The 23,347-nt window shown below is 37.6% G+C and overlaps 5 protein-coding genes across 6 annotated transcripts; 2 read left to right on the forward strand and 3 right to left on the reverse strand.

The window, feature by feature from the left end:
• Positions 1–315: 315 nt before the first annotated feature.
• On the reverse strand, positions 316–5,006 carry LOC110370115 (ATP-dependent DNA helicase Q4). Its single transcript, XM_021325848.3, is given in 3 exon segments — positions 316–4,008; positions 4,011–4,367; positions 4,370–5,006. Coding segments are annotated over 3 exon segments (3,843 nt in total). The 5' UTR covers positions 4,431–5,006; the 3' UTR covers positions 316–583.
• An 87-nt stretch (positions 5,007–5,093) lies between these two features.
• Positions 5,094–7,039, forward strand: LOC110370062 (U6 snRNA phosphodiesterase 1). 2 transcript variants are annotated; one of them, XM_049850633.2, is made up of 5 exons: positions 5,094–5,234; positions 5,363–5,505; positions 5,586–5,769; positions 6,125–6,291; positions 6,854–7,039. In XM_049850633.2, the coding sequence occupies exons 1-5, from the start codon at positions 5,152–5,154 to the stop codon at positions 6,895–6,897; spliced, it is 621 nt and encodes a 206-aa protein (XP_049706590.2). In that variant the 5' UTR covers positions 5,094–5,151; the 3' UTR covers positions 6,898–7,039. The 2 variants fall into 2 exon arrangements, with proteins under 2 accessions (XP_049706590.2, XP_021181447.3); XM_021325772.3 differs by having other exon boundaries at positions 6,125–6,287; positions 6,854–7,038.
• A 464-nt stretch (positions 7,040–7,503) lies between these two features.
• Positions 7,504–8,633, forward strand: LOC110370061 (zinc finger CCCH domain-containing protein 3). The gene has a single exon (XM_021325771.3). The coding sequence runs from the start codon at positions 7,505–7,507 to the stop codon at positions 8,402–8,404; it is 900 nt and encodes a 299-aa protein (XP_021181446.3). The 5' UTR covers position 7,504; the 3' UTR covers positions 8,405–8,633.
• Positions 8,634–8,815: 182 nt separating this feature from the next.
• LOC110370060 (tether containing UBX domain for GLUT4) lies at positions 8,816–12,752 on the reverse strand. Its single transcript, XM_021325770.3, has 8 exons — positions 12,563–12,752; positions 12,248–12,440; positions 11,898–12,117; positions 11,468–11,825; positions 11,087–11,281; positions 10,669–10,831; positions 10,237–10,423; positions 8,816–9,555 (listed from the first exon to the last, which is right to left on the reverse strand). The coding sequence occupies exons 1-8, from the start codon at positions 12,641–12,643 to the stop codon at positions 9,450–9,452; spliced, it is 1,503 nt and encodes a 500-aa protein (XP_021181445.3). The 5' UTR covers positions 12,644–12,752; the 3' UTR covers positions 8,816–9,449.
• Positions 12,753–13,282: 530 nt separating this feature from the next.
• On the reverse strand, positions 13,283–23,285 carry Nmdar2 (NMDA receptor 2). The gene is made up of 16 exons (XM_049850627.2): positions 22,972–23,285; positions 19,158–19,562; positions 18,903–19,042; positions 18,587–18,802; positions 18,271–18,508; positions 17,799–18,112; positions 17,482–17,726; positions 16,368–16,569; positions 15,957–16,280; positions 15,555–15,832; positions 15,369–15,471; positions 15,031–15,179; positions 14,441–14,661; positions 14,190–14,284; positions 13,703–13,929; positions 13,283–13,587 (listed from the first exon to the last, which is right to left on the reverse strand). The coding sequence occupies exons 2-16, from the start codon at positions 19,546–19,548 to the stop codon at positions 13,551–13,553; spliced, it is 3,180 nt and encodes a 1,059-aa protein (XP_049706584.1). The 5' UTR covers positions 19,549–19,562; positions 22,972–23,285; the 3' UTR covers positions 13,283–13,550.
• Between the last annotated feature and the right edge of the window lie 62 nt (positions 23,286–23,347).

Here is a 23,347-nt window from a genome sequence, read left to right on the forward strand (position 1 = left end):
AGAAAGTACATACAAACTTAGAAAAGTTGCATTGGTTGGTACTTGCCTGACCTGGAATCGAACCCGCGCCCTCATTCTTGAGAGGTTGGTTCTTTACCCACTAGGCCACCGCGACTTTTTAATTTTCAATATACCCAGTGTATATTGAAAAATGAAGGTGATAAGCGCGAACAAACCTAATAAAAATGTAAATATCCTCCTCCTCCTTTCTGGGAAGTCGGTTAAAAGTAATGATGTTATTTAATCTACTTCTACTTTACTTTTCTTAACTCGGTACAAAAATTGGATTGGTTCTAGAATAAAGAAAACAATAGCTATGACAAAATAAATTAAGTTTTATTATCACTTTTATCAAACACGTGTACAATAATAATTATTAGGTAAGTAGATATAAGATCGCATATAATTCGAATGTTTATATCCTCGTCCAAACGTAGGTACGTCATTCGTTTTAAAATAATAATATTATGAAGCAAGGAAGCAAGGTAGGTACTTATACTGTTTTTATTGTAAAGAACCTGGTCAGCATTTATCTCTTAGTATGTATTCTGGCCAAACTTTCGGTAAAATATAGAAATTGGTATTATGTTTTCATTTGAATTATTTGCTGTGTAGCTATTTTAATTATTCCATTGAAGTCTTCGTGTAAATGAGACCGCCAAAATTTACATTTCCCCCACACAATAGCGGGAAAATTCGGAGAAGAGATTCCTTGGAATATTCGTGCTATACTTCGCCCTGTAAAAGTGCAGTCCTTGTAAATACATATAATAGACCGAACATCCGATATGATTCTTTCGACGTCTAGTGGTCTCTCTTCTAAACTCATGGATACTGGTAGATTTTCTCTTTCGAAATAGTCTTGTATTGTATTTTTCAACTCATTTGAAGTTTTTAACAGGGCCTCATTAGATAAGTGGGTATTTTCTAACGAATAATTTCCCAACTTGTGGAAAGCTATGTTACATTCTTCTAACTGGTACAGCCGAGTCTTTTCTTGAGAAATCACAGAATTATGCAAATCATCCAAAATACTATCGAGTTCTACTGCACTTAAATCTCCTCTAGCTCTAATTCTGAAACCAAGAGTATTAAACTCTACTTTTAAATGAGACCTTTGCGACATTCCTGACTCAGTAATCCACTCTAAATTTTTTAGTTGGTATTTAGTTACGCCACTTTCCCAGCCAATAGCAGCTGCTATTTCAATTACATTAACTTCTAGGACACTATTACTCATAACTCCAGGGTCCTTTTTATTTTCTAGTAATAATGCCATTGCCAAAGGTCGGCATGTCTTTGCTGCTTCATGAATTTTTTTCGGACCTCCATAAGAAGAAATTTTACAATTGATATAAGCGTTACTTAAAAATTTTATATATTGTTTAGGATGTAGTTCAACATAACATAGTAGGGTAGCAATATTTTCGGAAGGCAAATCCAGTTCTTCCACTGTTTCATCGATAGGGATTCCAACTTCATGACCCTTACAATAGGATTGAGATGTATCACTGTTCAATTTAGGGCATTCACAAGGAATAAATAATTTTGAAAGTAATTTCCTAATAGTAGGTCTATCAATAGAGTTTGCATGAATGTGTTTCAAAAGCTCATTTTTGTCATTACTACTTTTACTTAAAATTATGTGGCAGTACGCAAGTTGTCCATCCCGACCAGCTCTCCCAACTTCTTGCACATAGGACTCAAAACTGCTGGGCATGTTGTAATGTATAATACATCTTATATCAGACTTGTTGATACCCATACCAAAAGCTACAGTTGCCACTATGATGCGTAGCGTTCCATCCATAAAATGTTTTTGTATTTTCTTCCTTTGTGCTGCAGACATGCCAGCATGATATGCTTCTGCAATATAAGACATTCGTTTCCTTTTGTTTTTCTTGCTTTCCATATTCACTTTTCCTATTTCTTGCAGGCATGATCTTAACACAGCTGCAACTCTTTCACATTCGTCTCTCCTATGGCAATATACTATTATAGCATTAAATTGTATAATTTGATCAGATAACAAATATGAGACCAGGGCTTTGTCTTTATCTTTCTCAATGGAAACTGATAAACAAAGGTTGTCTGGCAGAGCTGGGTTTCTAATAACACCACTTGCTCCATCAGGGATATTAATGTGACTGATTATACTTTTTATAGTAGTCTGACTTGCAGTTGCAGTTAATCCAAGAATACATTTTACATTTAACTTCTCTCTCAAAACCCTGCAAATCATAAGATAGCTTGGCCTAAAATTGTGACTCCATTGTGATACACAATGTGCTTCATCAATACATGCAAAAGCAATTGGAGGAAGAGATTTAAATAGGCCTGACAATCCATTTGTTGAATCACCTGCCACTAAAGCTTCAGGAGATATGAGAAGTATATTGAGTAAGCCATCTTTAAGACATTGTAGGACTTTTGCATGTTGTGTCTGCGATTGATTTGTATGGTAACAACCTGCCTTAATGAATTCAGGAACATTTAACACTTGGTCCTCCATTAGTGAAACTAAAGGGGAAATTACTAATGTGATGCATCTATAATGTTGGCTGTAAAGATAAGCAGGAAGCTGATAACATAAGGATTTTCCACCTCCTGTAGACAAAATAAGTAGCGTAGACTTTCCACACAAAATGCGTTTTATAGCATTTTCTTGCCCAGGACGAAATGATTGATGGCCAAATTTCATTAGAGTTTCCTTCAAATCAATTGAACTATCATCATAATTATTGTATAAGGGCTTTATGCCACTGCCATTTTCATCTTCATCTGTTGATACAGCTAGCATTTTCATGACATAATCTGGAATTTGACTGGGTTCATACATGGACTGATGTAATTCATCGGTTATTGATTGACTACTGCAAGATGGATCGGAGGCATACTTTTGCATGTCTTCTAGGGTAGGTATTTCATTTTCATTGTAACTCTCTAGTGGCAAAAGTGTTTCACCCTTATGGGCTCTACAATATCTAGCCATATGTCCAGTATCTCCACACTTGAAACATGCTATCTTACCAGACTCAGGAAACTCCATTCCACCATGAAGACTACCACTCTTTTTAGATTTCCATAGTGACTTTTTATATTTGCTATAGTTCATATTCTTCTTTCCCCGGGCAAACACTTTTTTTTCAATATTTATTTTTACAAAATTGTCATTTAATGTTCCAGCCTTAATTTTACTGTCCAAACTCTTGCTATTTTTGGAGTCTTCATTATTTTTAGTATTGTCAACAATGGCATCAACTTTATTGAGTGCAGACATAATTTCTAAGTGACGAGGTTGAATATCCTTTTCTAAACCAAAAGGAATATATTCTTGAATATCTGGCATTTGCTGTTCACTATTACTGTCATTATTTTTATAGATTTGACCATGGTTATCAGCCTTTGTAGTATGATTAACCTGTATTGTATCAGAATGGCGAACCTGATCATGCAAAGGTTGTTTTTTAGTTCTACAAATTTGTTTTATGCTTACATCACTAACAGAATTTAATTTCCTCTTTTTCAGAGCTGGTTTAAACTTATAATCAACAACACCTTCTTCTTCTGATTCACTGTTTTCTACATAATCAACATTTTTGTTATTCATACCCAACATTTTGATATTTCCCAATCCAAACTTTTGAGGCTCATTTGAATCATCATCTTTCTCTACAAGTACTTCAGCTACATCACCTGAAACTCTGCCAAGCCATGCATCATTTAACTGTCTTATTGCAGGTCTTACTGCACTATCAGGCTTGTTTGTTAGATATGTGGGCATTGAAATATTTAAAATAGAAACAGGGCTGTCAGAAAACTTCAGTGAACTGTCAGAATGGGCAGCAACAGCAATTTCAAGTTTAGCATCGCTATCAGAACAAACAGGTTGCAGACTGCTGCCTGATATAAGTTTACTTGGAAATGTCTTGTTTTCACTTTTAGGCTGTGTTCTTGGCAATGTGATCTTTCTAGGGTTCCTAAGTGAGAATTTTCTATTTTGAAAAGTTTCTTGGACAAATTTTCAGTAAATGGAGTATTACTATTTGTTAATGTTTGTAAAGGTTGCACTTTTTGTTGATTATCAATATTTGATAATAATTTTTCTAATTCTTGGCCACTAGGTAAGGCAGGAAGCTCCCGTTGAGGACTCACAGACTCACTGGCAGTGAATTCAAATTGCTGTGTAACGTCAGGCGATACAATAGGCTCGTCATCAATATCACATATTGAAAGTGAATTTTCAAGAGCATTGCTTTTCAATTGAAAGTATTTTTTATAAGCATATTTGATTTTAGCCGGCGCTTCCTTAATGTCGAATTTCGTTGGCGTTCGACCATACTTCGACTTAAAGTCCTTTTCCCAACTTTTACGATGAGCTTACATTTCAAATATGCTTTGTCCTTTTTAATTGTTTCTATGATATCCATATTTTTAATCAAATATTAATCGCTCACTATTCATGTAGGTACTACACACATTCGACAATGAAAATAAGACGTATCCACAACCTTAGGAACGACAAAGATTTAATATTTTTGTAGAGAAATTAGGCAATTCAAAAGTCGACCTTTGATGTGATTTTTCTGTTTGTGCATGTATTGTTCCAAGACCCTCAAGATTAAACGTTATCACGACTGACTTGATTATCACAATCACATAAACAAAGTTTTTTAACACTTAAACCATTTTAATAACACTGACTTCCCGATTCCCGCTTAAATCTGACATGACAATGAATGTCAAGAGGTCAAACAGTCAAAAATTGACCATAAAGAATGTTAGGGGCGGAAGCAACATTCACATTCATTAGTGTTTTCAACCAAAACGATCCAATCATTTTTGCGTGAAAGAATAACAAACAAACTTACATCCATACATTCTCTCAAACTTTTACATTTATAATATTAGTAGGATTCTTTTTCAAAGTGAATTTTGAGTTTTTATGTCTGGGACTTTCAAATTAACTTATTTTTTCCCGAATAACCGAATGTCACCCATGACTAGTGTCAATGTCAACTATTGTCAACTTGTCAAGTGTGTAATGTGTCAATGTGTGTACGCTGCGAATCCTGCGATTAGCAATATTTTTAACACCTGTTTTAATGGTAAGAGTAATAATAGTTTATAATATATAATAGTTGATTCCTCATGTCAGGACTATCGTATATATGTGATGAATATGGATCTAACTCAGAAGATAGCGATACAGATAAAGGCCAAGAATTTGATAGGTAATAAATTGATAAACCACCATTCTTTATATATATTTCGATATTCGGATATGATTTCATACGTAGGTAAGTAGGTAGATCGCTTGAATGTCTAAAGAGATGTGAGTAATCATGTGTGTTGTTTTCAGGCCTAAGTTACCTGCACCTAACTTAAGTAAAGTAGCAGTGGTGGCCTCTCACACACATACAGACAATCCAGAGCTTCATGGTGGCAGGTCACGATTGTTCCCTCATGTTAGAGGAAACTGGGCCTCTTTTGTTTATGTCAACTGTAAGTACATCTTTGAATGATTAAAATCAAAATCAGACACATCTTAAACAATTATAACAATGTTTTTTGTGCTGCTTTAGATGATCAAATTGATGCTGTTTGTAATTTAATTGATAAATTGGAAGAAGTTGTGGTAACAAAAAGTGAGTCATGTCATCGCTGTGATGATTTTCATATCAGTTTATCTAGAACATTTGTATTGAAGTATCATTTTATATCAGCATTCAGTTCCTCACTTCACAAATGTCTTGCTAACACTGAAAGGTATGTACACACTTTCATATTACAACACATTTATTGTGTATTACACATTTACTTCAGTAAAACATGTACCAGATATCTAATAGATAATTTAAATAAGATTTTCTCACTGAAAAAAGGATACAATTGTATAACCCTGTAATTTTAAAACATAGAAAGCCACTTTATTATTTGTGAGTTTCAAAATCGACATTGGTCTAGCTAGAGTCTAGAGTAGTCACTTTGGGTAGCAAGCAAAACTGTGTGAAACTGCAAATGTTAGATAAAAACAGTCCTATTTACTTCCACAACTTTTAGTTTGCATGTAAAGATTCGTAATATATATATACTGAATAACTACAACTGTTTTATTTTTCAGTTTTCATCTTGGTTTTGGTGCAGTGAAAATATATTGTAATGAAGATTGCTCAAGAACATTTATATCTCTTGAAGTGGATCCATTTGCACAAAAACACTTACAAGAGATATCAAATAAGGTTGATCAAGTATTGACAGAATTTCAGTTGCCCCCATTTTATGAGGTGGGTTCCATTATATTTGTTTAATTAAAGACTTGTTGTGACAAGATGGTTACTCATTCACAGACCTGTTGTGTCAAGCGTTGCTCCTTATGATTGATAAATCCGCTCAGCTTTGACTTAGCCAGAAACTCTTCCTTCCCAAGAATAAGAATGGTTCTAATATTGGCCCCTGTGGCAAACCTAAAGATTTGGCGCCATTGACATCTACGCCTTGCATGGAATTTAAATACGAGTCTGTTATGCTCCGTGCAAAAATTTGGATTCTATAATAATATAATTCGTGCGGTAATGTATCATGGCTTCAATTTTGAGAGCTTTCCCATGCATTGAAAACTTGTTTTAAAAGAGCATCACCAGCTGCTGTTGACCCAGTTTTTGTGAAGCCATATTGCTCATTTCAAAGGAGGCTTAAACAGCCTCATTGAACTATTCCATATTAATAATTTTAAAGACTCAAGTACTTAACAACTGTAAAATAAGTTTGGTCCTTATTACGACTGATGAGTCAAAGCTTAGTTAACCCCCAACAATTATGTAATTGATGATCAAATTTTTTTTATTTCCAGAATCCATCATTTCATATGAGCATACTGTGGGTCAATGGAGATAAGAAGTTTGAACTTGATAGTATTCTGGATGAATTGAATGAAATCTTGTCTCAAGAGGTGGAAAAGTCTCTGCATGCTGTATTGGTAGAGACAATTAATTGCAAGAGTGGTAATAAGTACTTTCAGTATAGGTTGCGTTAAATATGGCTATTCCAAACCAAACGAATACATTATTTAACATGAATTGTCCAGAAAGTTGTAGAAATAAAGTTTACATAAACCCTAATTTCAATAGACCTCAAAGAAATATTCTACCGAGCAATGGCTTTATGCATGTAAATCCAAATTTCCCACACTTAGTGTCAAACATTCAGAACAGAAATCAAAGTAAGAACAAGATTTATGTAAACCCTAACTTTATCAAAACCCAAGGCACTGGTGACCAATGTATGTCAGTTGCTGTTAATCACGATGTTGGTTCTGATCCATGTTTATACAATAAGGTACAGGGTCCAAACTTTCAACACTCTGTGGACGTCGAGGCAAAAGCTGTTACACAGCCTGTAGCCCATTCTCGGTACACTTTAGATAGGCGTCATGTAATCGAAACCTCTATAAGAGAATCAGTCCCAGAAAACCCAAAAGACTTTCCAAATAAATAAGTATAAAATGGTTCAATGGAAAGACGTTAAGAATAATCTATGTGGCGAAAACAATGTTAAAAAACATACGACACAGGTGCCCATTTTTGAAGAGCATTCTCACACTAACCATGAAAAAAATACTAGTATCAATAGAAGGAAAAATAAATTTAAACTTGTTAATTATGAAAATCCTGTGAAACATGAAAAATCTAAAATAAACTCAGACAATATTAAAAGAAATTACAAATCGAATCTAGTTATTCAAACAAGAGTAAAGAAAATAAAAGGAAATTTAAAGAAAAATAACATACCCTGCCCCTCGTATCGTAAATTTGGAAAATGTTTAAGAAGTCTACGTGGGAATTGTGATTTTCTGCATGATAAAAAACATATCTCAATTTGTCGAAAATTTATCAAAGGCCTATGTCACGACAGCAACTGCCTATTGTCTCATGACTTAACAACTAAGAAAATGCCTACCTGTTACTTTTACTTACAAGGGACGTGTACTAAGGCAGAATGCCCATACTTACATGTTAAGTTAAATGAAAAGACAAAGATATGCCCAGATTTTGTAAAGGGCTACTGTGAAAAAGGTAGTAAGTGTTTGCAACGACATGTGAATGTTTCTACAAATACGAAAAATAAGCTCTCTTCCCAAATAAAAGAACCATTTATAAATAAACGTAATCCGAAAATAATTAAAGGCATTAATAAGATAGAAAGACAACAGACCAAAGTGATGCCGAAGATGGAAAAAAGAATTCTCAGTAGTGCTAAATCGTTAGAAGATGGAGATGAAAAATACTCTGATCATAATAGATACTACAAAGAACAGAAAGAGGACCAGTGTACTAATGAATCCTATGAAATAAAGCCCACCAGATGTAAATTAGGAACATTACCCTCATTCATACAGTTGTAGTATTTTTATACGATCATGAAAAAAAAACAAAATTATGTTTTTCTGGGTTTCTGTATTTTTTCCAATGGAAAGATTTAACTAAAGAAGAATTTATAATGCTTGAGTGATGACGAGGAAAATGACTTAAATAAGATGGTAGGAGGACACTGTGATAGTGTAATATTTTTGTACTGTTTTGTAAAATTAATCCAATCTGTATTGGGTTCAATAAAATAAAATGTTTACCTAATATTTTTTTTTATTTCATAGTTAACTATTTTATAAAATTCCCTAGTTCTTACCTTAAAGGTAAGATTCGGCAGTAAAGGTAGCGGAGATGCTATAATGAAGCTAAGTTACACTAATACACTATGTTTGTAATTAGGTGTCATAAGTTATAGGAATACTTTAAAAAATAAATGAAACACTTCATATTTACTCAGTAGTATATTCCGTTATATTTTGTAGTAACGCTGACGTCTTTAAATAACCCAGTTATTTGGTTTGCTTTTCGAAAATGTCTTGTCTATCAACTGGACTGATCAGTTTTTTTACTGTTACCACACTAGGGCTGCCACAAACGACAAATTCTATTCATTAACTGCTTGTCGTTAATTATAAAAACAATAGAAAATTCTCTCTCACGCGTATATCTGCGCTCCGACATACAACGGGTTAAGAATGTGAATTTATTTTACAGATTTTTTAAAATGCATAAATTGTGTTTTTCCAGTCTAACTGGATAAACCTTTGAGTTACACATAACAACAAAAACCAGAACAGTAAGAATTTCAGTTTAGATCTGTCTTAGTAGACAGTTATTCTGTAAGAACTTTGATCGAAACATCTTCGTAGGTGTAACTACGTGCCTATTAGTACGAAAAGAGCTTATTTTAGAAAATAAATAGGTAAATATAAACTACTGTCAAGCTGTATAAACCGGTACATGTATCTTGATGTAGTGAGTATAGATAAGAGTTAAATATTAAAATCTAATACCGTTTCATTATGCTGCTTTGGCAGAAGTCAAACAGTAAACATGGTTCATAATAAAATTGTACAAGTTTTAATTCTTGAACCATTTCGGTAATCTGCTGCTCTTTGATGTAGAAGCTGCTGGGGTTTTATGCGAATTTTGATGAGTTTCTTCTGCTTTTCTTCTGGAAGGTGCCCTAAAACAAAACAAATGAATAAAGAACAGGGGTACGATTCCGCTATTATTCTTAAGCTACATACGATTCACATCCGACTGAGATCCAATCTGGACTCAATTACGATTGAAGAGTATATGGCATTCCGCTATTTTTTCTTTGAAATAAACGTTTTATCCTTTTCTATCATTCAATAATGAATCATTTTGTCTGCAAACGATCTGCAATATGATTGTAGAGCAAACTACCGTATAGACCAAAATCACCAAAATAGCAGACCAACCGCAAACCAATCGAATGTCGTTGGAATACGATTGGTCTTATATTCGTAGCAGAATGCCCGATATGGTTAAAACTGTTATTGCGATTTAATTTCTATTCAATTTTGACATTATTAACTTAGGAGAATCGGGCCCCAGATGACAATCGAAATGTAGTCCCGTTTGTACTACATACCAAAGTCGGTGTGGAACGCGCTAATCTCAGGAACTAGTGATCCAATTTGAAAAATTCTTTCAGTAAGTATTATAAAGTCCTTTTATCAAGTAAGGTAAGTTCTCACGGGACGCGGGTGAAACCGCTGACAGGAGCTAGGAGTAGTATAGAAGTCACAGAGTACATTATTACTATACTGTAAATAGAAGTAGAGATATAGATAACTATGTAACTCTGATTGACTCTGAATATCTAATGTAATCTTACCTGTATTTAGACGCGAGGATACTAGCAGCATCTGAAGCAGTTTTCTTTTGATATATCTCATCTTTTAGATATGGTTGCTTCATCTTGTCCTCTTCTATCCATTTAAAGTGCATGTGAACACAGGGTACAAATTTTGCATCCAGCAAAGTCATTTTAGGCTGAAGAGTTTCTTTCAGGGGAGTTACAACTGCAAAACATGAAAAAAAAATCTGGTAAAAAAATTTACATTAGGAAGAATATAAAATTATTGTTCCATAGTTGCATACATATAACAGTTACAAGAACAAGTTAACAGTTGCTGCTGTTCTGGGTTAATATAAGTTTACTCCATTTTTTATTTAACAATTCTTTTAGTTATATTCCTGAATAGAATGAGACAGAAGAAAAACAAACAACCTAACGCTTATCAAAGTATTGTAATTATTTACTTACATATATGGAATTGCTTGTTTGGATTCCGTAAATGCTCTTTTATGAAATTTGTAACATCTTCTATTGTGTTTGTTGGTGTAAATATTCCTTGTAGAATTATATGATCAGGAAATTGCACACGGACCACAACATTCTTGTATAAGTTTAGCTTTTGTATGGATGCCTGTAAAATAAGTAAGATATTAAATTAAAAGCATGTTGGAGATTCAATACATGGCGTAATGATCGTTTGAGGAAAACAAAAGATACTCATTGACATAAATAATTAAATACTGAGGAGTGTCTTTCTGTGTGTTGTGCTAGTCTGAAAGTTTTGAATTAAATGTGTAAAAAGGCACGACGATGGGATAGTGCAAATGTCCAATCTGTTTTAGAGAAACAAATGGCATTTGACAAATACAATAGATTGAGGGCTTACCTGTTCCTCAAATTCCTTTTGCTTTGAAGAAGTTAATAGTGGTGTGTTTTCTAAGGTAATCCGATTTTGTTGTAAGTCATGGTATAACTTACGCACTTCTTCTATACTTAATTCATAAAAGTCATCTGGTAAATCATCAATTTCTTCTTCCATGAAGTCAGGCTGCGTAAAAGCTATAGCTTTCTGAGCTCCTAACTAAAAAAAAAACAGAATTATGTAGTTGTCATAAGAAAAATTATATATTAGTTATTATTTCTGAGCATAGAAGAAATCATGCCAACAGAAATTGTAATAGGTGTCCTAGTAAACTTTATTGTGGTGTTTTCCTGCAGCACTTGCTTACTCAGCATTACAATTAGAATTTATTATGTGGACACTTACAAATGTTACTTCTTCCTCAATTTTTAGTCTTCTTTCAAAATGCTCTCTTGTTTGAGAATTGATTGAAGTATTACTCTGCTGATTATCAACTTCCATTAATTCTTCTTTAGCCGGTGTTTTTTGTTCTGGTGGTGGACTTTCAACATGTTCAATCGCTTTACTTTCAGCATTTTTTTTCTGTTGAATAGTGCTTTCCTTATATTTAGCTAAAATATCTGGCTGCCTGGCTGGATGTGGATCTTGTTTATTTATATTTGAAGGTCCTGACACAGGGTTGTCTTCTATGTTTTCGATTCTCCCATCTGAAACCTTTGAGTCAGGGACTGGACATCGATAAAAAGCAGAAACATTTGCTTGTCTGAAAATAAAAGAACTATTAGAAATTAAGTAATATAATAATATTGTGTTTTATGTGTTGGTATTATAATACCTTGCCTCTGCTTGTTTGTTTAGCAACCTGAGTATTGCTCTGCCTTTTATTAATCCTAACTGCCTCAAAGTCTTTTCCTTCAGAGCTGGTTCTCCCACAACCTCCTGTCTCATGTACAAGATAGTTGGTTGGTCTAAAGAGTTCAATTCTCCCGGGGCCAGTGATATAATCAAGTCATATAATGCTGTGTTGGGAGCAAAGTCAGCTGTTCTTCTCTCACCTACAATAAATTGTGCTTTGTTGAAATACAAACTAAAATCTATTGCTTGTTTCGAAAATGAAGACAAAGTAAAGTATATTGAAAAATCCTTTACAGTTAGTTAATTCAGATGAATATCTAAATGTTTTACCATCTTCCAATTGCAATCCAATGGTGACATTTGATTCTTGTCTTTTTTTATCAGCTTCTACCATTTCAAGCATTGCTTTGTTGGGAAGATTAGAAAATCTTACAGTGGTTGTTAGATCTAAAATATGGTTATGATGCTTCAAATCATAGTCCGAAGGTTGTAAACCTTGTTTATGGCATACATCTTCCAACACCTGTAATAACAAAGTCTGTAGTAATAGGTAAATTCTATGGATTTAACAAATAATGAAATAGTATATTGTGTTTCCATGTAAATACAAAAGCCGACGATCCTGAAACTGATCAGTGTTTATACCTGTAAAATACTAGTGTCAGGCGTACAGTGTACTTTTTGCCTCCTCCCATTTGGCGCCAGAACAATGATATCTTTGGACATGGTTGGGATAAAATATTATCACTACAATTCACGAATTGAACTCGAAAGTTAAATTTATTTGCAATGCAATGAATGCAATTTTCAAGTCATCGTGTCAGTGACAATGACAGTGTCAAAGACAGTCAAAGGCCACGAACCTTAAGACATCGCTGGACGTACAATCGATCTGCATTTCCCGTTCTCTCCAGGCTGTTGTAATGGACGCGTTAAATTACTTTCGTCTGTGTATTATGAATCCTACACATTACAGAACGCAGCAATGTGTTTTTTTAATCAATATTTATGATAATTTTTTGCCTTATCTAAAGGCTATCCTGTAAGGCCGTCGCTAGACGGTCATTAAAATTGCGCAACATTATGTGCTGTATTTTTAATTTTTATACCCACAATGTTATTGTAGTTCTAGGGGCCGCCTAAGAATGCCATCACCTTATTGCTGGGCAAAAAAAATACTTACAGCTCTAGGCGCTGTGTTATTTTTTATATAATTATGATCTTACATTTGAAGAGTTTGGTGGAATGCTGCACCATTCCATCTGATTAAATTATTTCGTTACGTTTTCTGAATCAGTTGATTTAATATTATTTATCCTATCTTACCTTTAGCTTTGAAAACCATACTTCTTTAAAATGAAACACTTTATATTGTCCAAAAAATATATTTTATTGTAGTAGACAACACGGGGGCACGCGCCCGGCGCCCAGCCTGCACCGCGCGCGAGTCCCACAACAACGCTTCGCTATCTACATCCAGCTCTCTGTTTTAATAATTGTAATAGTTTATTTAATAATTACAACGTTTTTTTATCTGTCCGTATTTTAACATTAGGTATAACTAATTTCGTTTTGTATAACTTGGTGTAAGAACAGCCTTCAGGAATTGAAATAGGGTGGCGCTATACACGCCTCACAGCACTGTTTCCATTTCTACTCGCGTCCGTTCTCTGAAAGGAGATAACATTTTAAACACTACGAATACAGTCTTTTGTCTTTACATTGCTGTAGGTGTATTATTTTGCACCTTCCAAAAGGGCCTTTCGGGTTTCACCAAAAACCTACCTTGAGCGTAAATCTCCGCAAGAGAGCGGTCTATCGAGGTCGGGCAGCAGATCGGCGGGCGGGCGCAGCGTCCGCACGTGCGTGGCGTCGTGGCGGCCCACCGCCAGCAGCGCGCCCGCCGAGGCGAGGCGGCGCGGCGGCGCGGCCAGCCCGTGCGCCGCCAGCGCCGCCGCCAGCTGCCGCGCGCGCGCCACGGCCATGTCGCGCTCGTGCCGCGCTCGCCACACCTACGTCGCGCATTCATCACAAGTCAGTTACATTGATCACACACTTTTTTATTACCTGTTCCCTGTGGCCCTCCATGTCCTGACCGAAACTAGGTTCTTCCCTTACTTGGATAAGAAATTAAATAGCCTTCATGTTATTCTCATGTTAGGTAGGTACCTGCTTAAGTTTCATCGAAATGCATTAAGCAATTTTTCTGTCAAAAGGTAGCAGACTTCAAACAGCTTTATATTACTGTGTGATTTATAATAATAGTAGGTACCTGTGCAGCACAAACTGCGGAACGGCAATGACTCCGTTCACCAAATCCACGCGCCGCCGCCTCCACGACGGCGCCGTGAAATGTAAGGGATTGACCTGTAAGTAAATCAAGTCCGTGCTGAAAACTTTAAAATCAGTCTATGTTATGGGGAATGTCTTTTCCCTGAATACACTTTCAACTTTAAGTTTAAAGAAGATCACTGGGCTCATCTCTTAAAAGGAAAATAGGATTCCTTAATAAATGAGACGTACCCATAGATAAAGACACAAGCGCACAACACGAGCCCGCGCTGGAGGCCGCGAGGTGTGAGCGCAGGTATCGGAAGTACACGTGCTCCAGCAACAAGAGCAGCGCCGCCAGCAAGATGCCCGCCATCAGCAGCAGGAACGCCGACAAGAACTGTTCCAACGCCAGGGGGTCGGACGACTTGTGTTCTTGTTTGTTAGGCTTACACGTCCCCGTCATCCAATACCTGAGAATACATTATAAACAATATTATTCTGTAGGAGCAAAGAAGACGAAACACAACATCAGCCACGCCTAATTTAATTTATTCAAAATTGAAAAAAGGTTACAGCGGTTGTTCGCGAGGCCCTAGACCTGCTTTTAGTGACAACTCTATGAGCACGAGGCCGAGTGCTCAAGTCACTGACGACGACGAATCACCTTTACGCTATACAGACGTTTTTTTTTTGTAATGTTGTTTAGAAAAACATAGATTGATTGTTCCTATGTAACAATAAAAAATTAGGACAAGGTATTTATTCTAATATACCACATGTACATAACTGTGCCGTGCGGCGACAACTTTATTGTGTTAATAATAAAGTTCTTGACTCACCTTCGTAATCTTTCTAGATCTCCATTTGCTCTTAAGTCGAGTAATCTTTTATTAAACATACTGACATATTTAGAATTACGAGTGAACGCTAGTCCATATCCGGACATAGCGTACCATGCACCTACAGTTAAAAGCCTGCAGTCTTCATCCTTAAAAAGAAATATGTTTTATTAAGATCCAGCAATAGATTCTGATATTTGAAACCATTATAAAGGGTAGTGAAATAATGTTTGAAGTAAAATTGTTACTTATAGTTTGTTATGTTATGTTTCTCACTTAGAGAAATATTTATTATTCATGCATAAAAAATGCAAATATAAAATTGCATGTCAACTTACTTGTGATACTAAATAGTCTAGTACAGTGCCATCGTAAATGAAGGCGTCGAGTTCTCCTGTGAGTACGCAGGTGACGCCTGCGCTTACGGTGCTGCGATTGTACCTGGGAACAAATTGACAACTCTTTAGTGGTTCATAATTCAAACATCTTAATTTTTGTGTTCCAACTTGTACTTTGTAACTTACCGAGCCATGTATGCATGAGGCTCTGTAAAATATTTGGCAAGAGTCGCGTCCGTGTGGGACCACGGGACTGTTCCGAACTTCAGTGGCGGTCGCTGAGTGAGAGGCCTCGCTATCCGCGGATCGTCCAATCCACTCAACTCGTGATATTCTTCCCGCGTGATCATGAAGGCAGCTAGGTTGGCAGTGTATATCGCAAGAAATACCACCGCAAACATAGCCCACATGTTGGTCATAAAACGAGCAGTAAAACCTCGAGGTGAGTCCACGTGCACTGATGCCTGCAATCGTATAAAACACTACAATGCCTAACCAGCCCTCTAAATTATATAATAATACATTTTCATAAAATTTACCGAAATACAAAACTACACACAACGATCAATTAATATACAGTGAAATTACCTGAAAAAGGACTGCCCAAACAATCCAATAAGTTCGACACAGAGAAAATCGATTCTGTGGCACTCGTTTTGAATTGTTGCCAGTTGAACAATCGAATCCACTCGGGGATAACCACTCGAAGAAGAATATTGAGAAAGTCGCCGCTTGTATGGCGACTGCTCCTACTAGCATCCAGGAGGCTGTGTCAAACGGCTCCAGAAATGCCGTCGGCGATATGATGCCTGTTCGCTTAGCTACTACGATTGCAACCCCTGTTTCCATGAAAGGTACGCTAAAATCCACCACAGCCTCTCTGTCTGAATTTATAATCAGCGACGTTAGCACCTAAAATAAGATCGATGTTCAGAAATTATTTAAAAAAGTCGAAAATAACATCAATTGTTTACATAAAAATGTGCTAATCATCCGTACCATATCAGTTTTTTTATTGACTAGATCTGCAATGAGACCATTCCATTTGCCGTGATGTAGCGTGCCCCAGCGGCCGTCCTCGACGCGCACCAGCTCGTACGTGAAGCCGAGCTGCTCCGCCAGCTGCTGCAGCAGATCTATGCAGAACCCGCTGCAGCACTGGTACAGCGAACTGTTCCCGTGCGCCGCGCCCGCCTCCAAACTATACATACAATGCAAACATATAACCAACAGCTCAGGCGTAGTGTGCCAGGATATTTCGATATGCTACGTCGTAGCATGTTGCTTGAATAATTTTTAATATGCTACGGCGTAGTGTGTAGCTCGAAAATGTTAATATACTACGGCGTAGTTTGTAGCAAGAATATGCTACGAAGCTACGACGTAGTGTGTGCTACGTTCGGTGTGTAGCTAGGATACACTACGACGTAGTGTAGCTGGGACAAGTCGATGTGCTACGTCACTGTGTAGCTAGGATACGCTACGACGTAGTGTAGCTGGGACAAGTCGATGTGTTACGTCACTGTGTAGCTAGGATACGCTACGACGTAGTGTAGCTGGGACAAGTCGATGTGTTACGTCACTGTGTAGCTAGGATACGCTACGAAGTAGTGTAGCTGGGACAAGTCGATGTGCTACGTCACTGTGTAGCTAGGATACGCTACGACGTAGTGTAGCTGGGACAAGTCGATGTGCTACGTCACTGTAGCTAGGATACGCTACGACGTAGTGTAGCTGGGACAAGTCGATGTGCTACGTCACTGTGTAGCTAGGATACGCTACGACGTAGTGTAGCTGGGACAAGTCGATGTGCTACGTCACTGTGTAGCTAGGATACGCTACGACGTAGTGTAGCTGGGACAAGTCGATGTGCTACGTCACTGTGTAGCTAGGATACACGCTACGACTTAGTGTGTTGTAGTAGTGCTTGTTTACGATATCGACCGAAATATGTAGTAGACGAATTTGTACCTATGGAAGTCTTTTAGTTTTAGTCGTAACGTGCGCATGAGCCTTGTTAGAATTGATAGTAGTCTTCTGTATGCTAGTAATATAAGGAAGTATGGTGTTACCACAAGATATTATAAAATTATTATTATGTATGAATTCTTACCCAGCCACTTCCACCTCCGGCGCCACTCTACAGATGACGCCGCGGTCCAGCGAGCACCGCCCGCTCACGGGATCCGGCGGTGCCAGGTTGATGTAAGGAGGCTCTTCCAAAAATGTTATACGCATATGGAACTTCTCCGGCACGCCCTGAGGTGGGGTGTGTAAGCCACCCGGCCATACTATGTCTTTAATAATTAGCCTTTCTCTTGGATATGAATTCCACGTACCGATTTCTTCCCATACCAGCTGAGGATTTTTATAAATTAATTAGTAAATATATTGTCATCTTATCAGTATGACATAATTTGAATGCGTCACCTGTTCTCCGAGTGCCGGCCGTAAGTTCATAATTTTGAGTTCGGCAGCTTTGAGTTCTCCGTCGGGCGTGAACTCTATGCTGGGGCGGCCCGCCTCGCCCTCGACGCTGACGTTGCGCAGGTGTCGGTAGAAGCGCTCGCCGGTGGACCAGCGCGCCTCGCCCGCGCCCGCGCCACTGCACGACAGCCGTGTTCCCAGCGGGTAGCGTATGTTCTCGGGTTCCGACACATACGATTCCACACCGTACGCGAACACCTTTACTGCTGTAGCTATTTCCGCGATTAACGATGAACTTGACGTATCGAAATGTACACCTAAAACGAAAATATAACTAAATATCCTACTAAGAAGAAGAAAACGACATGTATATATGTAGACAAAGATCTTACACGTGTAACTTAACAATTTTATTATTCTAATAAATTGAGTTAACCTAAAGCTGCTTTTAAATAGTAAAAAGATAAGGGCTTACCAAGCATTCCCACTGGAAATTTGTTCGGCTGTTGCATCGAACCAAGAACACTTTGTGTGACTATCCATACAAAATTCTCGCCAGTGAGATGCAAGTCACCGGCGGCCGACAAGATCTCGGCGGCCTCTTCGCGCGTCGCGTATAGCAACATCACGCGCGCTTCGCTCGTAACCAGCTCATTTAGGTCCGAAGACCGCTTTACCACGATTGCATTCAATATCGTAAATTTAAACCGATCCTGTGAATAATGTTCGCAATTTTAATCTTTTTCTTACTACAAAGCAACGACTTTTATTAGTAGGTAGATGATACATACTTGTAGGGCTGTAACTCTTTCACGAACAGCCTGTATAAAGTCGTCATGGCCTGCTATGGCTGAAGTAACAACACTGAATTGATGCCACTTATATCGTTCTAAAATAGATAGCATGGCTGATGTTTGGTGTTCTATCGAGGGAGCGAGCTGCAGCCGCAAAGAGGCGTGCGACGCTCGCTTTTCGAGACCGCTGTTGTCCGCATTCCACGCTATAACCTGTAAATAAAACGACACATTTAATTATAATAATTCGTTTAAAATATTATAACGAACATGTAAAAAGCATGAATTTGTATGCAAAGATAAAATGTATTACCGGAATGCCAAGATAGCCGGCGAGTTGTAGAAAATACTGTGCAGAGGCAGTAGAGCGCCCATATTGTTCATGATTCATAAGATAGAGGATAGCAGACACATTGACCGCTAGAAATTCCTTACATAGCGAATCCAGGATAGCTGAAAGCGTTCAAAATTAGTAAACTAGGACTATTGAGAGCGTTTGTAATGACGTGTTTGTAAGAAAGATGTGAAGTTTTCTAAGGCTTTTAGACAATTGAAAACTATCACTTACACATAGGACTAGGCGTCAAGCCTTGCGTAGAAAGCGTAATATTTAGGCGCACGTGCGAGAAGAGTTTTAGTTTACGCGGCAACTTTGATAGCGCTGCCTTCTCGGCCTTAGTGTAATCACGTGTGCCAAAGGCTTTATGTGGCACGACAAGCGCTGCTGTGATGGATGAGGGAGCGCGCGGCGGAGGCGGCGCGGGCGAGGTGCGCGGCCGCCGCAGCCCGTCGACGCCGATGCGCACGCCGCCGCCGCGGCCGCCGTCCCGCGCGCCGCCGCCGGCGCCGCCCCCGCCCACCTTGATGCCGCTGCCCCGCTCCGCTGCCGCCGCCGTCGCTGCCGCCGCCGCCAGCGCTCCCAGCGCCGCTAGCGCCATCAGCGCTGTGCGCGTCTGCATCTCCACTCTTGATGCTGAAGTAACAAACAATAGATCCATTATGGAATCAGGCCTTAATTTGTGAAAATCTTTGACATCAATGTTAGAAAAAATATGTAGCGTTAACAAACGATTATACTATTCCAAGTCTATTTAAGGTTCGTTAAAATAAGAAAGATAAAATAAACTCTAACATTTCAGCTACGGAAAGCCGTGAAACCTAGACCATGTTAGTAAAACCAAAACCATCGAGAGATATTGTAGTCCTTGCTTTCGGGATGATGACTCATGACCACCCACCCAAGGCATGATGTATATAATATATATCATATCATATCATATCCAGTCAATAAGTTCATAACAAATAAAAAGATTATGACGTGATTCAACTCATATGAGTTAACATCTTCTATATTTTTCTTATATACATCGAAGCGTTTTAAAATATCTATACTTATAAAGAGGAAAACTTTGTTTGTTTGGTTGTAATGGATACATTCAAAAACTACTGGACCGATTTTAAATATTCTTTCACAATTAGAAAGCTCTATTATCTGCGAGTAACATAGGCTATATTTTATCCCGGTTCGGGCAGTAGCTCCCACGGGTCGCGGGTGAAACCGCGGCAAAACGGCTAGTATCTTTATAAATTACGTACATAAGGCATCTTCGCACCCTCGTTTCATAAACTGTTGTTACTGTTACTGTTGCAGCCTATTTATGTCCCACTGCTGGGCACAGGCCTCCTCTCACGTGGAGAAGGATTAAGCTTTAATCACCCCGCTTGCTCAATGCGGGTTGGTGATTTCAGACTATATAGTCCAGGTTTCCTCAAGATGTTTTCCTTCACCTTTTTATCAGCCATTGGTGTCCAAGATATACTTAGAAAGTACATACAAACATAGAAAAGTTGCATTGGTACTTGCCTGACCTGGAATCGAACCCACACCCTTATACTCGAGAGGTTGGTTCTTTACCCACTAGGCCACCTCGACTCGTTTCATAAAACCAAAGATAACTTATGGACATGGTTTGGGATGTGCCGATGAAGATGGATGGATGATGCATTTTTATTCGGGTCTAGATATTAAAAAATACTTAAGTTTTTTTTAGTACCCGAAATTATGCTATTAAGTATCTGATACGCTTTCAATAAAATTTGTTGAACTGATTTGTTTAGTATTGGAAGGACAACGGGTAACGTTAAATGAGCAAAACCTCAGACCCTATTAATTAATTACTAATATCATAGTTATTAATGAAAAGTGTAACGTATATTTAGAAGAAGTTTAATTGATTCTGCTCATTGTTCTAATGGAACTATTTTCAGATTTCGCGCATTTGACATTACAAGCTGATATGAATTTGACATCCGGGTGCAGAACGTTTAATAGTTGGCTTTAAACGCCGAATGGCGGGAATAAGCTACAAATAAAATACTTCTTAAATTATCTTTCAGTGCCCTCAATAAAGCGATACTAATTTTCAACATCTAGCCTGAGGTTTGTTGTTCTATATAATTATTCCAAATGTAAATAATTAACATCTTTATAAAACAGGTACCTACCCATTTACTTTGCTGGATAGTTTGTAAATGCATTTTGCATTGTTAAAATTCCCATCAAGATTGTACAGAATTACAGATTATCTAAATAGTTACCTACTTATTTTTTTCCTGAAATGCTCAAAACTAAATTGTTTCAATTAAACCAATGTTTAAAAGGCATTTCCTACTCGAAAACTGGCTTGTTCTATTTAAGTAAAGAACTGGGTATGTCATGTATCGCAGCTGTAGGTACTTGTAGGCGCGGTTCAAACATCCTCTCGTCCCATGGATAATTTGAAGGATACGCCCTTAAAGTTTATTCAATTGGAAAAATTAATTGGCATATAAGTATGTAGAAGTTTATTAGAGCTATCAATTAAAATTAATATTTGTATTTTTCATAGTTTCTTACAGTATTCGGTACAAATAAGTCACAACAAGTCCGTACTAATTGATTATACAAATACGACTCAAAATTATTTTTAGACAAAAAAGTATGTTTGTCTTCTTACTACGTTCTACTAAGAGAAATAAACAGTAACTGACTTCAGTCATAATCTTGTATTTAAAAAACGCAGAGCAGAACTTACTATTTTACTTTTTACTTACTAACTTACCTATTTTAGGAATTAGTTAATTATATGGAAGATATTCCTGTTAAAAACCTTTTCAGCATTTTAATTTTGGTATGTAAGTACGTATGTATAAAGTTATAAGTAGTTGTTAAGTTAATCAATATTCATTATCTAGGTGCTGGGTAAGTATCGGGTATCCCTTTTGAACAAAATTAAGTAGGTAGGTAAATATTGATATAGGTCAGCAGATACCTATTGTATAATTTGTAACTTTAAAATATTTATAGCAACAGGATGTTTTACAGCGTGTATCAGCTGCCACAAATTTCCGAGGTTTCATTTGCGTTCCTTGGAAACTACTTCACGTACCCGGATAAAATATTGCTATGTCACGCAGGGATAATATCGCTTCCCAACAGGAAAGTTCAGTGCTTACGGCACCTTTAGAGTACAAACAAACAAACAACAACACAAAATAACAATGATAGGCGTAATGTACCTAAATATGTTATTTAGATACAAACATTCGTGAATATAACCCACCTACTAACATATTCGTTAAAAATAAATTAGGTAGGTAGTATACATTCATGTAGGTACCTATAGTACCTAGTTTCTTTAATGATAACTATCAAGTGTCTCAGTTATCTAAAGATTACCAATATTTAGTGTTACAAACTACGTTCCAAATGAAAATAATTGAAAATCCACCTGTGATTAATAGTAGGTACCGTAGATAGGTAAGCTATCTAAAATCTGTAAAACACAACAACCTCCAAACAAAACACGATACTTATTAGCAAGTAGACACCTAAAGCCTAAAGGCACCTATCGATATATTTTCGCACAAGGGCATTTTGCAAATTCTACCGTCCCAAAGAGTTTGGTAGAAGGACAGACTGACCAACCCAAAAAAAGTGGGATACGGGCACGAAGACGTTGACGACCTCAAAAAAGCTAAATTTCGAACAAAAACCTGTAATTAGATATGTACATAGTTACGTAGTACAAATATGGCAGTGAGCAGACAATCAGCAATCAGTACTTAGTAGACAAACCCATGGACGCAACTTACTCTGGATCACTTATTGTATCTAGCTAGGTATACAAGATGATGTTAGATTATCATTATTACAGGCACGTTAAACGAGCACAAAATGAGTCCTTATTATAACTATGTACATATTTATTTAGGTAGCACTTGATAATAAGGTATTGTAGATTTGTAATGAATTTAGATTGATTTTCTTGTTTAAGTACACCTATAACCTACTCAACTAAAATATGCAAATAAAATGCTTTTTTATCTTATAAAATAAGTACCTATAAGCGCGTTAATCGGCGGTGGTGACAGTGGCAGCGGCGGCCGCGCGACAGGGTGCGCGCTACTATCCACATAAACTTAGATGGCGGCGCGGGCCAACATGGGGTCGTTCTGGGACGGACAGTGGCGCGGCACCGCGCCGCCTGTAACACGAGCTGTGAGCCACGCGTGTTTACGTAAGCGCCACGCCCCGAGCCACGCTCCGGCTGTTTGGGGCGCGGCGCGAAGCGCGAAGCACCTCCAGACGCCGAGCGCCGACTGACGCGGCTTCACCCCCGCGCGCCATCCGGCCTCGCGCCTGCGCTAGCTACTTACAATATCTGCGAGCGAGCCTTCCAATGTCCTGTTACATAATGGGACCAAACATTCACGGCT

This window comes from Helicoverpa armigera, chromosome 11 (assembly GCF_030705265.1).
Source record: "Helicoverpa armigera isolate CAAS_96S chromosome 11, ASM3070526v1, whole genome shotgun sequence".
Taxonomy (NCBI): domain Eukaryota; kingdom Metazoa; phylum Arthropoda; class Insecta; order Lepidoptera; family Noctuidae; genus Helicoverpa; species Helicoverpa armigera.